At 49.0% G+C, this 16915-nt stretch overlaps 1 protein-coding gene across 1 annotated transcript; it reads right to left on the reverse strand.

Moving 5' to 3' along the window:
* Positions 1–8169: 8169 nt before the first annotated feature.
* On the reverse strand, positions 8170–16909 carry LOC311119749 (uncharacterized protein). Its single transcript, XM_084194407.1, has 8 exons — positions 16788–16909; positions 16537–16676; positions 15092–15324; positions 12760–13189; positions 11800–11901; positions 9085–9255; positions 8737–8865; positions 8170–8483 (listed from the first exon to the last, which is right to left on the reverse strand). Exons 1-8 carry the CDS (start codon positions 16855–16857, stop codon positions 8325–8327), a joined length of 1434 nt encoding a protein of 477 aa, XP_084050533.1. The 5' UTR covers positions 16858–16909; the 3' UTR covers positions 8170–8324.
* Positions 16910–16915: the final 6 nt, after the last annotated feature.

The following is a 16915-nucleotide window of genomic DNA, read 5'->3' on the forward strand; positions in this document are numbered from 1 at the left end:
CACAACCCCCTCATAGCAGACCACTTCCTCTCCACAACCCCTTCATAGCAGACCACTTCCTCTCCACAACCCCCTTCATAGCAGACCACTTCCTCTCCACAACCCCCTCATAGCAGACCACTTCTTCTCCACAACCCCCTCATAGCAGACCACTTCCTCTCCACAACCCCATCATAGCAGACCACTTCCTCTCCACAACCCCCTCATAGCAGACCACTTCCTCTCCACAACCCCCTCATAGCAGACCACTTCCTCTCCACAACCCCCTCATAGCAGACCACTTCCTCTCCACAACCCCTTCATAGCAGACCACTTCCTCTCCACAACCCTCATAGCAGACCACTTCCTCTCCACAACCCCTTCATAGCAGACCACTTCCTCTCCACAACCCCCTCATAGCAGACCACTTCCTCTCCACAACCCCTTCATAGCAGACCACTTCCTCTCCACAACCCCCTCATAGCAGACCACTTCCTCTCCACAACCCCCTCATAGCAGACCACTTCCTCTCCACAACCCCCTCATAGCAGACCACTTCCTCTCCACAACCCCCTCATAGCAGACCACTTCCTCTCCACAACCCCCTCATAGCAGACCACTTCCTCTCCACAACCCCCTCATAGCAGACCACTTCCTCTCCACAACCCCCTCATAGCAGACCACTTCCTCTCCACAACCCCCTCATAGCAGACCACTTCCTCTCCACAACCCCCTCATAGCAGACCACTTCCTCTCCACAACCCCCTCATAGCAGACCCCTTCCTCTCCACAACCCCCTCATAGCAGACCCCTTCCTCTCCACAACCCCCTCATAGCAGACCACTTCCTCTCCACAACCCCCTCATAGCAGACCACTTCCTCTCCACAACCCCCTCATAGCAGACCACTTCCTCTCCACAACCCCTTCATAGCAGACCACTTCCTCTCCACAACCCCCTCATAGCAGACCACTTCCTCTCCACAACCCCCTCATAGCAGACCACTTCCTCTCCACAACCCCCTCATAGCAGACCACTTCCTCTCCACAACCCCCTCATAGCAGACCACTTCCTCTCCACAACCCCCTCATAGCAGACCACTTCCTCTCCACAACCCCCTCATAGCAGACCACTTCCTCTCCACAACCCCCTCATAGCAGACCACTTCCTCTCCACAACCCCCTCATAGCAGACCACTTCCTCTCCACAACCCCTTCATAGCAGACCACTTCCTCTCCACAACCCCCTCATAGCAGACCACTTCCTCTCCACAACCCCCTCATAGCAGACCACTTCCTCTCCACAACCCCTTCATAGCAGACCACTTCCTCTCCACAACCCCTTCATAGCAGACCACTTCCTCTCCACAACCCCTTCATAGCAGACCACTTCCTCTCCACAACCCCCTCATAGCAGACCACTTCCTCTCCACAACCCCCTCATAGCAGACCACTTCCTCTCCACAACCCCCTCATAGCAGACCACTTCCTCTCCACAACCCCCTCATAGCAGACCACTTCCTCTCCACAACCCCCTCATAGCAGACCACTTCCTCTCCACAACCCCCTCATAGCAGACCACTTCCTCTCCACAACCCCCTCATAGCAGACCACTTCCTCTCCACAACCCCCTCATAGCAGACCACTTCCTCTCCACAACCCCCTCATAGCAGACCACTTCCTCTCCACAACCCCCTCATAGCAGACCACTTCCTCTCCACAACCCCCTCATAGCAGACCACTTCCTCTCCACAACCCCCTCATAGCAGACCACTTCCTCTCCACAACCCCCTCATAGCAGACCACTTCCTCTCCACAACCCCCTCATAGCAGACCACTTCCTCTCCACAACCCCCTCATAGCAGACCACTTCCTCTCCACAACCCCCTCATAGCAGACCACTTCCTCTCCACAACCCCCTCATAGCAGACCACTTCCTCTCCACAACCCCTTCATAGCAGACCACTTCCTCTCCACAACCCCCTCATAGCAGACCACTTCTTCTCCACAACCCCTTCATAGCAGACCACTTCTTCTCCACAACCCCTTCATAGCAGACCACTTCCTCTCCACAACCCCCTCATAGCAGACCACTTCTTCTCCACAACCCCTTCATAGCAGACCACTTCCTCTCCACAACCCCCTCATAGCAGACCACTTCTTCTCCACAACCCCTTCATAGCAGACCACTTCCTCTCCACAACCCCCTCATAGCAGACCACTTCCTCTCCACAACCCCCTCATAGCAGACCACTTCCTCTCCACAACCCCCTCATAGCAGACCACTTCCTCTCCACAACCCCCTCATAGCAGACCACTTCCTCTCCACAACCCCCTCATAGCAGACCACTTCCTCTCCACAACCCCCTCATAGCAGACCACTTCCTCTCCACAACCCCCTCATAGCAGACCACTTCCTCTCCACAACCCCCTCATAGCAGACCACTTCCTCTCCACAACCCCCTCATAGCAGACCACTTCTTCTCCACAACCCCTTCATAGCAGACCACTTCCTCTCCACAACCCCCTCATAGCAGACCACTTCCTCTCCACAACCCCCTCATAGCAGACCACTTCCTCTCCACAACCCCCTCATAGCAGACCACTTCCTCTCCACAACCCCCTCATAGCAGACCACTTCCTCTCCACAACCCCCTCATAGCAGACCACTTCCTCTCCACAACCCCCTCATAGCAGACCATTTCCTCTCCACAACCCCCTCATAGCAGACCACTTCCTCTCCACAACCCCCTCATAGCAGACTGATGGTAAGGTGGGGATGAATAAAATATAATAAAAAAATTTTTGCACAAAAGTAGTGGGCCTTTACCAGTCCTGTATTAACGCACCACACCCACTTATGGTTCATTGCGTACACTCACTTCTTAATCCCCACGATGCCGTTATCAAAGTAGTGTAGTGGAGGTATAGCCCAAATCAATTAATAAAGGCTGATGGAACAGATCAGAATGTTTAGTTTAAATTGTTAATAAACCTTTTCTTCACATTCTAGGCGCAGCTGAAATAAAAGATCCCAGATTTTTTTCATACACACAAAAAAGTTTATTTATCTCAAATGTTGTGCACAAATTTGTTTACATCCACGTTAGTTAGCATTTCTCCTTTGCCAAAATAATGAATCCACCTGACAGGTGTGGCATATCAAGAAGCTGATTAAACAGCATGATCATTACAGGTGCACCTTATGCTGGGGACAATTAAAGGCCACTCTAAATTGTGCAGTTTTGTCACAACACAATGCCACAAGTTTTGAGGAAGCGTGCAATTGGCATGCTGACTGCAGGAATGTCCACCAGAGCTGTTGCCAGATAATTTAATGTTAATTTCTCTACCATAAACCGCCTCCAACATCGTTTTAGAGAATTTGGCAGTACGTCCAATCGGCCTCACAACCACAGACCATGTGTAACCACGCCAGCCCAGGACCTCCACATCGTCTGTGACCAGCCACCCGGACAGCTGATGAAACTGTGGGTATGCACAACCGAATAATTTCTGCACAAATTTCAGAAACCGTCTCAGGGAAGCTCAGCTGCGTGCTCGTCGTCCTCACCAGGGTTTGAACTGACTGCAGTTTGGCGTAGTAACCGACTTCAGTGGGCAAATGCTCACCTTTGATGGCCACTGGCATGCTGGAGAAGTGTGCTCTTCACGGATGAATCCCGGTTTCAACTGTACCGGGCAGATGGCAGACAGTGTGTATGGCGTCGTGTGGGCGAGCGGTTTGCTGATGTCAACGTTGTTAACAGAGTGCTCCATGGTGGCGGTGGGGTTATGGTATGGGCAGGCATAAGCTACGGACAATGAACACAATTGCATTTTATCTTTGACAATTTGAATGCACAGAGATACCGTGACGAGATCCTGAGGCCCATTGTCGTGCCATTCATCCGCCGCCATCACCTCATGTTTCAGCATGATAATGCACGGCCCCATGTCACAAGGATCTGTACACAATTCCTGGAAGCTGAAAATGTCCCAATTCTTCCATGGCCTACATACTCACCAGACATGTCACCCATTGAGCATGTTTGGGATGCTCTGGATCGACATGTACGACAGCGTGCTCCAGTTCCCGACAAATATCCAGAAACTTCGCACAGCCATTGAAGAGTTGAACAACATTCCACAATCAACAGCCTGATCAACTCTATGCGAAGGAGATGTGTCGCGCTGCATGAGGCACATTTTCTGATCCACACACCTACCTTTTTTGTAAGGTACACTACATAGCCAAAAGTATGTGGACACCCCTTCAAATTAGTGGATTCGGCTATTTCAGCCACACCCGTTACTGACAGGTGTATAAAATAGACTACACAGCCATGCAATCACCATTAACAAACACTGGCAGTAGAATGGCCTTACTGAAGAGCTCAGTGACTTTCAACTTGGCACCGTCATAGGATGCCACCTTTCCAACAAGTCAATTGGTCAAATTTCTGCCCTGCTAGAGCTGCCCCGTTCAACTGTAAGTGCTGTTATTGTGAAGTGGAAACGTCTAGGAGCAACAACGGCTCAGCCGCGAAGTGGTAGGCCACACAAGCTCACAGAACGAGACCACCGAGTGCTGAAGCGCGTAGCGCGTAAAAATAGTCTGTCCTCGGCTGCAACACTCACTACCGAGTTCCAAACTGCCTCTGGAAGCAACGACAGCACAAGAACTGTTCGAGAGCTTCATGAAATGGGTTTCCATGGCCGACTAGCCGCACACAAGCCTAAGATCACCATGCGCAATGCCAAGCGTCGGCTGGAGTGGTGTAAAGCTCGCCACCATTGGACTCTGGAGCAGTGGAAACGCGTTCTCTGGAGTGATGAATCACGCATCACCATCTGGCAGTCCGACGGACGAATCTGGATTTGGCGGATGCCAGGAGAAGTTTGGTGGAGGAGGAATAATGGTCTGGGGCTGTTTTTCATGGTTCGGGCTAGGCCCCTTAGTTCCAGTGAAGGGACATCTTAACGCTACAGCATACAATGACATTCTAGACGATTCTGTGCTTCCAATTTTGTGGCAACAGTTTAGGGAAAGCCCTTTCCTCTTTCAGCATGACAATGCCCCCACGCACAAAGAAAGGTCCATACAGATATGTTTTTTTCGAGATTGGTGTGGAAGAACTTGACTGGCCTGCACAGAGCCCTGACCTCAACTCCATCGAACACCTTTAGGTTGAATTGGAACGCCCACTACAAGCCAGGCCTAATCGCCCAACATCAGTACCCGACCTCACTAAAGCTCTAGTGGCTGAATGGAAGCAAGTCCCCACAGCAATGTTCCAACATCTAGTGGAAAGCCTTCCCAGAAGAGTGGAGGCTATTATAGCAGCAAAGGGGGGCCCAACTCCATATTAATGTCCATGATTTTGGAATGAGATGTTAGACGAGCAGGTGTCCACATACCTTTGGTCATGTAGTCTATCTGTGACCAACAGATGCATATCTGTATTCCCAGTCATGAATTTATTTCAATTGACTGATTTCCTTATGTGAACTGTAACTCAGTAAAATCTTTGAAATTGTTGCATGTTGCGTTTATATTTTTGTTCAGTGTATATCAGTGGGCTCCCGAGTGGCGCAGCGGTCTAAGGCACTGCATCGCAGTGCTTGAGGCGTCACTACAGACCCTGGTTCGATTCCAGGCTGTATCACAATCCGGCCGTGATTGGGAGTCCCAAAGGGCGGCGCACAATTGGCCCAGCGTCGTCCGGGTTTGGCCGGGGTAGGCCATCATTGTAAATAAGTATTTGTTCTTAACTGACTTGCCTAGTTAAACAAAGGTTAAATGTAAAAATATAAATAAAATAAAAAAATCACAGTCTCTCTTGCTATTCTTCATTTCAGCTCTGTTTACCCTACTATTACTACTAAGTGAAATAAAACTTACGCTGAATGACAACATAAACAAAGCGTATCCAACAGGACATAAATCACAACAACTCATGAACACACGCAAACACACACACGACTCCGAACACGGTAGTTGAAATAGTATTATTAATTATGGTACTCGTCTCACTTCTTCTTTTTTTACAAAAAGATTTTTGCAATAAATCAAATAAAAAAACACATAGAAAAAAAAAAAAACACACACAGCCATTTAATTCTAGATTTAGGAGTAAATCCTAACCTGACTAAGTTAATTTTTTGACTTAACTGTACGTTTTGGATTGGTCCCAAGCCCATTGTAGCGAGATTTTATAATACAATGACAAACAGTACAGTAGGCTGTAATATATGTCTATATACACAGGCTGCATCCCAAATGGGACCTTCTTCCCTACATAGTGCACTGCTTTTGACCCATAGTGCACTGCTTTTGACCCATAGTGCACTGCTTTTGACCCATAGTGCACTGCTTTTGACCCATAGTGCACTGCTTTTGACCCATAGTGCACTGCTTTTGACCCATAGTGCACTGCTTTTGATCCATAGTGTTCTGGTCAAAAGCAGTGCACTATGTAGGGAAGAGGGTCCCATTTGGGACGTAACCACCACAGCATGGATGTTCTGTGTACATTTTAACAAAACAAGAATACATATTCCTTTGGCATTGAAATGAAAACAGCAATCTACAGTAAGTATGGTCAGCTCTTCTTAAGGGGTAATATTTTCATCAACGAAGCAGCGTTGTCTTGTGTCCTCGTGCATGCATCGTTGGGTCAAATATTATTTTTTTAATGGTCACAATTGTATTTGGATTAACTTTGCCATATGACATATACTGTAGATGACATTAGTTGACATATAGATGACATTAGTTGACATATAGATGACATTAGTTGACATATAGATGACATATGGATGAACTTTTCAGGACGTATTTACACTACAAGGATGGATTCCAGTTATAACAAATGGATATCACTGTACACAACTTGTAATATACACAACAATAACGACTGCATGAATATACACTCTAAGACGTGGTGTGGTAGAGTTACGGGGCTCCGGGATGAAGTTTCCCCTGGGCACAGATCTAGGATCAGCTTGCCCTCAGCCAAACATCACCTTAACCATTAGTGAGGAAAATACAAAACTTGACTCAGGATCAGCTTCTAGGGGATACTTCACCCTACACCAATATACACCCTCCAAGACGTGGTGTGGTGTTAGTGTTAGGGGAAACCCCAGGGTGTAAGATGTGATGCAGGTATCTGGAGTATATGTCATCTGAATCTCAATATTCACACTTGCAAACTACTAAGTATGTAGTGAATGATGTATTGTCCATGGATGCTAAGTAGTATGCTAGAGTGAATATTGGGACATGGTAGTATATGAGTGGAGAGAAATAAGGAGATTCTCTCTCTTTCTGCACAGATTATTTGATTATATTCAATGTACTTCCTAACAGTTTAACGAAAATACTTGTCTAGCGCCCCATAGTCTCCCTGTCGTCTACAGAGGAGAAGTTATAAATAAATAAATAAATACTTTCTCCAGGCCTCTTCAGTAACACACGCTCACTGAACAACAACAGTGTCATTGACCACGTAGTGTGTGGAGTGTGTGATTGTGAGGATAATGTTGTTAAGTTAAAGATACACACAGTAACACCAAATAGTAGGCTTTCTAATGGACAAATACTGCCAAGTGAAGACTTAAAGCATTCTCTCAATAGTGTCGAGTGTCAAGAAAAGGACTGAAGTGTTTTTGAAAAGTGGGCAGCACTTTTTAGGACGCACTGGGGTTGTTCAGTGCCCATAGCCCATCCTTGCTCATCCCCCTCTAGGGTCTCCCTGTGTAGGGTGGCTGTCTCCCTATAGTTCCCATACCCCAGGCCCATCTCCAACCCCAACCCCATCTCCAACCCCAACCCCAGGCCCATCTCCAACCCCAACCCCAGGCCCAGGCCCATTTCCAGGCCCAGGCCCATCTCCAACCCCAACCCCAGGCCCATCTCCAACCCCAACCCCAGGCCCATCTCCAACCCCAACCCCAGGCCCAGGCCCATTTCCAGGCCCAGGCCCATCTCCATCTCCAACCCCAACCCCAGGCCCATCTCCAACCCCAACCCCAGGCCCAGGCCCATTTCCAGGCCCAGGCCCATCTCCATCTCCAACCCCAACCCCAGGCCCATCTCCAACCCCAACCCCAGGCCCATCTCCAACCCCAACCCCAACCCCAACCCCAACCCCAGGCCCATCTCCAACCCCAACCCCAGGCTCTCCCATAACCCACTAACCTTCTCTTCTCCCTGGCCTTTCAATAGTGCCCAAGACCCAGGCCTAGACTGAGGCTCTTCCCATGGGAATGTCAATGTGATAGTGTCCATACCCCATGGACATCCTGAAACCAAGCTTTAAGGTTTCCTGGTTGGGTTGGTTTAATAGTGTCCATACCCCATGGACATCTTGAACCCTAACCCCAGACTCTCCCTCAGCCCTCTTAACTGCTCCTCTCCCAGTCTGATCTTCTCCTCCAGCTGTCTCTGTTCCACCAGTAATGCTGCCTTCATCTTGACGTAATGGCTGTAGTCACGGTGCTGTGGATTGATTGAGTCATTGACTTTAATTGATTGACACATCAAGGATAATACAATAACACTGGTATAGTAATATTATAATAATATATGCCATTTAGCGGACACTTTTACTCAAAGCAACTTACATTAGTGCGTGTATACATTTTTTTTCACATGGGTGGCTTCAGCGGGAATCAAACCCACAAACGTCGTGTTCTACCAACTGAGCCACATCTCTAGTAAAAGTGGAATAGTAAAAGAATGTGTTAGGTACCTGTTCTGGGGAGAGGCATCTTACTAGCACCCTTCCTACAGCCTGCTCTCTGTGGTCCACGTGTTCCTTCAGGTCCTGGGCTTCAGACAGCTGGACTTGTAGCTGTCGCTTCTTCTCCAGGAGGGGGAGCTGTGGAGGAGAGATGGGGAGGGGTGGAGGGAGGGAGAGATGTGGAGGAGAGATGGGGTGGGATGGCGGGAGGGGGAGAGAGGGGGTGGAGGGAGGGGGAGGAGTGGAGGGGGAGAGAGGGGGTGGAGAGACAGGAAGAGGGGAGAGAGAAGTTTGTTTTAATGTTGTCCTTTCCTTCTCTGTCTGTCTGTCTGTCTGTCTGTGTCGGTCTCTCCTCACCCTCTCGTGGTGTCCAGTCTCAGCATCCAGGTTGTCCAGGGAGCTCTCGACCCTCAGTAGCCGACCAGACAGAGACAGTAACAGACTGAACACCTTATCCAGGTCCCCGATAAACATCCTGAACTTATCCACCTCGTTGGGTTGACAGACTGCTAGCACCAAGCTCTCAACCTAGAGGGGAGAAGACATTGTTAATGTGTGTGTGTGTGTGGGTGGGTGGGTGGTTATGTATGTGTGTGTGTGTGTGTGTGTGTGTGTGTGTGTGTGTGTGTGTGTGTGGGTGGTTGTGTGTGTGTGTGGGTGGTTGTGTGTGTGTGTGTGTGTGTGTGTGTGTGTGGTTGTGTGTGTGTGGGTGGTTGTGTGTGTGTGTGTGTGGTTGTGTGTGTGTGTGTGTGGGTGGTTGTGTGTGTGTGTGTGTGTGTGTGTGTGTGTGTGTGTGTGTGTGTGTGTGTGTGTGTGTGTGGTTGTGTGTGTGTGTGTGGGTGGTTGTGTGTGTGTGTGGGTATGTAAACTCAGCAAAAAAAGAAATGTCCCTTTTTCAGGACCCTGTCTTTCAAAGATAATTCGTAAAAATCCAAATAACTTCACAGATCTTCATTGTAAAGGGTTTAAACACTGTTTCCCATGCTTGTTCAATGAACCATAAACAATTAATGAACATGCACCTGTGGAACGGTCGTTAAGACACTAACAGCTTACAGACGGTAGGCAATTAAGGTCACAGTTATGAAAACTTAGGACACTAAAGAGGCCTTTCTACTGACTCTGAAAAACACCGAAAGAAAGATGCCCAGGGTCCCTGCTCATCTGCGTGAACATGCCTTAGGCATGCTGCCTTAGGCATGCTGCAAGGAGGCATGAGCACTGCAGATGTGGCCAGGGCAATAAATTGCAATGTCCGTACTGTGAGACGCCTAAGACAGCTCTACTGGGAGACAGGACGGACAGCTGATCGTCCTCGCAGTGGCAGACCATGTGTAACAACACATGCACAGGATAGGTACATCCGAACATCACACCTGCGGGACAGGTACAGGATGGCAACAACAACTGCCCGAGTTACACCAGGAACGCACAATCCCTCCATCAGTGCTCAGACTGTCCGCAATAGGCTGAGAGAGGCTGCACTGAGGGCTTGTAGACCTGTTGTAAGGCAGGTCCTCACCAGACATCACCGGCAACAACGTCGCCTATGGGCACAAACCCACCGTCGCTGGACCAGACAGGACTGTCAAAAAGTGCTCTTCACTGACGAGTCGCGGTTTTGTCTCACCAGGGGTGAAGGTCGCAGTTAACAGTGAGAGGACTTTTCTTTTTTTGCTGAGTTGATGTGTGTGTGGGTGGTTATGTATGTGTGTGGGTGGTTATGTATGTGTGTGGTTGTGTGTATGTGTGTGTGTGGTTATGTATGTGTGTGGGTGGTTATGTATGTGTGTGGGTGGTTATGTATGTGGGTGGTTATGTGTGTGGGTGGGTGGTTGTGTGTGTGTGGGTGGTTATGTATGTGTGTGGGTGGTTGTGTGTGTGGGTGGTTATGTGTGTGTGGGTGGTTGTGTGTGTGTGGGTGGTTATGTATATGTGTGTGTGGTTTGTGTGTGTGGGTGGTTATGTGTGTGTGGGGGTGGTTTTGTATGTGTGTGGGTGGTTATGTATGTGTGTGGGTGGTTATTTATGTGTGTGGGTGGTTATTTATGTGTGTGGGTGGTTTGTGTGTGTGGGTGGTTATGTGTGTGGGTGGTTATGTATGTGGGTGGTTATGTATGTGGGTGGTTATGTATGTGGGTGGTTGTGTGGGTGGGTGGGTGGGTGGTTATGTATGTGTGTGGGTGGTTATGTGTGTGATCATGTGTGTGTGTGGGTGGTCATGTGTGTGTGTGGGTGGTTGTGTGTGTGTGGGTGGTTGTGTGTGTGGTTATGTATGTGTGTGGGTGGTTATGTGTGTGGGTGGTTATGTGTGTGTGGGTAGTTGTGTGGGTGGTTATGTATGTGGGTGGTCGTGTGTGTGTGGGTGGTTATGTATGTGTGTGGGTGGTTATGTGTGTGTGTGGGTAGTTATGTGTGTGTGTGGGTAGTTATGTGTGTGTGGGTGGTTATGTATGTGGGTGGTTATGTGTGTGTGTGGGTGGGTGGGTGGTTATGTATGTGTGTAGGTGGTTATGCATGTGTGTGGGTGGTTATGTATGTGTGTGGGTGGTTATGTGTGTGTGGGTGGTTATGTATGTGCGTGGGTGGTTTTGTGTGTGGTCATTGTGTGTGGGTGGCCATGTGTTATGAGTCTGTTTGATTGAGTGTGTGGACAGGTGTCTTTTATACAGGTAACGAGTTCAAACAGGTGCAGTTAATACAGGTAATGTGTGGAGAACAGGAGGGCTTCTTAAAGAAAAACTAACAGGTCTGTGAGAGCCGGAAGTCTTACTGGTTGGTAGGTGATCAAATACTTATGTCATGCAATAAAATGCAAATGAATTACTTAAAAATCATACAATGTGATTTTCTGGATTTTTGTTTTAGATTCCATCTCTCACAGTTGAAGTGTACCTATGATAAAAATTACAGACCTCTACATGCTTTGTAAGTAGGAAAACCTGCAAAATCAGCAGTGTATCAAATACTTGTTCTCCCCACTGTATGTGTGTGGGTGGTTCTGTGTGTGTGTGGGTGGTTCTGTATGTGTGTGGGTGGTTCTGTGTGTGTGTGTTTGTACTGTACACACACCTCTTCTCCCAGCTGTGTGTTAGCCCGTATATCTTCCTGGAGACCTCTCTGTGCTTCTCTCAGAACACCGAGCTTCTTACGCAGACTCTCCATCAACTGTTTCTGTAGAGTGGGGGATGAGGAGACAGGGGAGGGGGAGACAGGGGGAGACAGGGGAGTGAGAGACGGGGGGAGACAGGGGAGGGAGAGACGGGGGGAGACAGGGGAGGGAGAGACGGGGGGAGACAGGGGAGGGAGAGACGGGGGAGACGGGAGGGAGAGACGGAAGGAAGAGACGGGGGAGGGAGAGACGGGGGGAGACAGGGGAGGGAGAGACGGGGAGGGAGAGATGGGGGGAGACAGGGGAGGGAGAGATGGGGAGGGAGAGATGGGGGGAGACAGGGGAGGGAGAGACGGGGGAGACAGGGGAGGGAGAGACGGGGGGAGACAGGGGAGGGAGAGACGGGGGAGACGGGAGGGAGAGACGGGAGGAAGAGACGGGCGAGGGAGAGACGGGGGGAGACAGGGGAGGGAGAGACGGGGAGGGAGAGATGGGGGGAGACAGGGGAGGGAGAGACGGGGGAGACAGGGGAGGGAGAGACGGGGGAGACAGGGGAGGGAGAGACGGGGGAGACAGGGGAGGGAGAGACGGGGGAGACAGGGGAGGGAGAGACGGGGGGAGGAGACAGTGGAGGGAGAGACAGGGGGAGGAAACGGGGAGGGAGGGAAGAGAGTTGTTAATCATCTCTCTTTCTCTCACTATCAGCATTAGTGATTTAGGAAGTGGGATCAATGCCATCTAAATTCCACTAAATGCAATACTGGAGCAGTATTCAAATCAATTTATGTTTTCAAATATCCCTAACATGTAAGACAGCTCGTCATCATCGCCGTGTGTGTGTGCGTATGTGTGTGTGTGTGTGTGTGTGTGTGTGTGTGTGTGTGTGTGTGTGTGTGTGTGTGTGCGTATGTGTTTATTACCTTATAAGACAGTTGGTCATCATGGTCATCATGGTCATCATGGTCAGTATCTCTGGCATCTGAGCAGTAGTCTTTCATCTGAGTGAGGACCTGAGCCTTGGCTGCTGAGATAGAGTAGGAGGACGAAGAACTGGAGCTGGCACCAGAACGCCTGGGGAGGGGAGGGGAGGAGGAACTGGAGCTGGCACCAGAACGCCTGGGGAGGGGAGGGGAGGAGGAGCTGGCACCAGAACGCCTGGGGAGGGGAGGGGAGGAGGAGCTGGCACCAGAACGCCTGGGGAGGGGAGGGGAGGAGGAGCTGGCACCAGAACGCCTGGGGAGGGGAGGGGAGGAGGAGCTGGCACCAGAACGCCTGGGGAGGGGAGGGGAGGAGGAGCTGGCACCAGAACGCCTGGGGAGGGGAGGGGAGGAGGAGCTGGCACCAGAACGCCTGGGGAGGGGAGGAGGAGAGGAGATGGAGTGATTGGCGAGGGAGGAAGCCCAAGACTTAGGGACTGTTTCAAATGACATGTAAATATATGTTACGTAATAATGTAAATGTTAATATAAGTCCATAAAGACATTAAACTATGTTTATTTGCTTTTGCTGACAAATGCATTGTTTTCTCTTTGAGAGATACAGTCATGGCCAAAATTGTTGGCACCCCTGAAATTTTTCCAGAAAATGAAGTATTTCTCACAGAAAAGTATTGAAATTACACATGTTTTGCTATGCACATGTTTATTTCCTTTGTGTGTATTGGAATAACACAAAAAAAAACAGGAAAAAAGCAAATTTGACATAATTTCACACAAAACTAAAAAAATGGGCCGGACAAAGTTATTGGCACCCTTTCAAAATTGTGGATAAATAAGTTTGTTCCAAGCATGTGATGCTCCTTTAAACTCACCTGGGGCAAGTAACAGGTGTGGGCAATCTAAAAATCACACCTGAAAGCAGATAAAAAGGAGAGAAGTTGACTCAGTCTTTGCATTGTGTTTCTGTGTGTGCCACACTAAGCATGGAGAACAGAAAGAGGAAAAGAGAACTGTCTGAGGACTTGAGAACCAAAATTGTGGAAAAATATCAACAATCTCAAGGTTACAAGTCCATCTCCAGAGATCTAGATGTTCCTTTGTCCACAGTGCGCAACATGATCAAGAAGTTTGCAACCCATGGCACTGTAGCTAATCTCCCTGGACGTGGACGGAAGAGAAAAATTGATGAAAGGTTGCAACGCAGGATAGTCCGGATGGTGGATAAGCAGCCCCAAACAAGTTCCAAAGAAATTCAAGCTGTCCTGCAGGCTCAGGGTGCATCAGTGTCAGCGCGAACTATACGTCGAAATTTGAATGAAATGAAACGCTATGGCAGGAGACCCAGGAGGACCCCACTGCTGACACAGAGACATAAAAAAGCAAGACTACAGTTTGCCAAAATGTACATGAGTAAGCCAAATTCCTTCTGGGAGAACGTCTTATGGACAGATGAGACCAAGATAGAGCTTTTTGGTAAAGCACATCGTTCTACTGTTTACCGAAAATGTAATGAAGCCTTCAAAGAAAAGAACACAGTACCTACAGTCAAATATGGTGGAGGTTCAAAGATGTTTTGGGGTTGTTTTGCTGCCTCTGGCACTGGGTGCCTTGACTGTGTGCAAGGCATCATGAAATCTGAGGATTACCAAAGGATTTTGGGTCGCAATGTAGGGCCCAGTGTCAGAAAGCTGGGTTTGCGTCCGAGATCATGGGTCTTCCAGCAGGACAATGACCCCAAACATACTTCAAAAAGCACCCAGAAATGGATGGCAACAAAGCGCTGGAGAGTTCTGAAGTGGCCAGCAATGAGTCCAGATCTTAATCCCATTGAACACCTGTGGAGAGATCTTAAAATTGCTGTTGGGAAAAGGCACCCATCCAATATGAGAGACCTGGAGCAGTTTGCAAAAGAAGAGTGGTCCAAAATTCCGGGTGAGAGGTGTAAGAAGCTTATTGATGGTTATAGGAAGCGACTGATTTCAGTTATTTTTTCCAAAGGGTGTGCAACTAAATATTAAGTTAAGGGTGCCAATCATTTTGTCCGGCCCATTTTTTGAGTTTTGTGTGAAATTATGTCAAATTTGCTTTTTTCCTGTTTTTTTTGTGTTATTCCAATACACACAAAGGAAATAAACATGTGCATAGCAAAACATGTGTAATTTCAATACTTTTCTGTGAGAAATACTTCATTTTCTGGAAAAATTTCAGGGGTGCCAACAATTTTGGCCATGACTGTATAGTCCTTTATTAGAGCAATATGTATGTGACATGAATGAGCAAATGCATAAACCCCAAATACACACAGTCCACCTACCTGTCCAGGCTGTCGGTGTTGTTCTCCAGGTTTGAGCTACGGTAGGCCCCTCTACAGCTCTCCGTGCCCGCCTCGCCCTCACCGCTCTGGGGGAATAGCTCCTCCATGAGTCCCTCTCTGGTCCCCATCCCCTGGTCCTCCATCTCCCCATCCAGGGACCCACTCTCTGCCGTCTTCCTACCCGCCGGCGAGGCCTCCTGGTCAGGCAGCGTATCGATGTCTGTCTCCAGAACCTGTAGTAGAGTTAAGATCGTAACCGGTGAGCTCACTCCGCAGCTTAAAATGTCTCCACTTGCGTCGCCGAATTGCTAAGTGTTTAGTGGCGCAACTGGCTAGTATGTTATGAAGTGGGCGGTCACGTGTTTGTTATGAAGTGGGCGGTCACGTGTTTGTTATGAAGTGGGCGGTCACGTGTTTGTTATGAAGTGGGCGGTCACGTGTTTGTTATGAAGTGGGCGGTCACGTGTTTTATGAAGTGGGCGGTCACGTGTTTGTTATGAAGTGGGCGGTCACGTGTTTTATGAAGCGGGCGGTCACGTGTTTGCTATGAAGCGGGCGGTCACGTGTTTCTTATGAAGTGGGCGGTCACGTGTTTGTTATGAAGTGGGCGGTCACGTGTTTGTTATGAAGTGGGCGGTCACGTGTTTGTTATGAAGTGGGCGGTCACGTGTTTGTTATGAAGTGGGCGGTCACGTGTTTGCTATGAAGCGGGCGGTCACGTGTTTGTTATGAAGTGGGCGGTCACGTGTTTTATGAAGTGGGCGGTCACGTGTTTGTTATGAAGTGGGCGGTCACGTGTTTGTTATGAAGTGGGCGGTCACGTGTTTGTTATGAAGTGGGCGGTCATGTGTTTGTTATGAAGTGGGCGGACACGTGTTTGTTATGAAGCGGGCGGTCACGTGTTTCTTATGAAGCGGGCGGTCACGTGTTTGCTATGAAGCGGGCGGTCACGTGTTTCTTATGAAGCGGGCGGTCACGTGTTTGTTATGAAGCGGGAGGTCACGTGTTTCTTATGAAGCGGGCGGTCACGTGTTTCTTATGAAGCGGGAGGTCACGTGTTTCTTATGAAGCGGGAGGTCACGTGTTTGTTATGAAGCGGGCGGTCACGTGTTTGTTATGAAGCGGGCGGTCACGTGTTTGTTATGAAGTGGGCGGTCACGTGTTTCTTATGAAGCGTGCGGTCACGTGTTTGCGGAGCAGAGGATCACTAGTTTAAGCCCAGTAAGGGGACAGTGAACTAAGCTATAGTTATAGAAGTTAGCAGCACGCTCAGGGCTGAAGTTTGTCTAGGTACAGATCTAGGATCAGCTTCCCCTCCCCCCAATCCTATCACTGGAGGACGTCTTTAACTATTAGTGGGGGAAATGAAAATCTGACCTAAGATCAGCATATAGGGGCAACTTCACCCCACTCCTTAGCAGCACAGTGAAGCCTGTCACACACACCGTGACAGGCAGAGCAAAACACTGGAGCTCTGTCCTGATTGGCTCTTCATTCTCAGGAAGCCCCTCCTCCTGGAAGTCATCAATGTCTGTTTCCATGGGGATGTCCACTTCCTGTTCCAACTCTGGTTCCAATTCTGGTTCTGGAATGGGAATCAATCAGTTAAACATTGAATCAATCAACCGTACTATACGAAGCCCTTTTTACATCAGCAGTTGTCACTTTACAGAATTTGATTTCTGGTGTTCCTTACTGTTGTTGTTGTTGTTGTGGGGGTGATTCCGGAATCTTCTACTGTTCTGTTGCTGCTGCTTGTAGCTCATAGCGAAGTAGGACTCTGGAGAGATAGCGCCATTCTCTATGGTGGGGAGGGCTGAGACG

The sequence above is a fragment of the Coregonus lavaretus genome (genome assembly GCF_964263955.1).
Source record: "Coregonus lavaretus genome assembly, contig: HAP1_SCAFFOLD_3377, whole genome shotgun sequence".
In the NCBI taxonomy this organism is placed as follows: Eukaryota; Metazoa; Chordata; class Actinopteri; order Salmoniformes; family Salmonidae; genus Coregonus; species Coregonus lavaretus.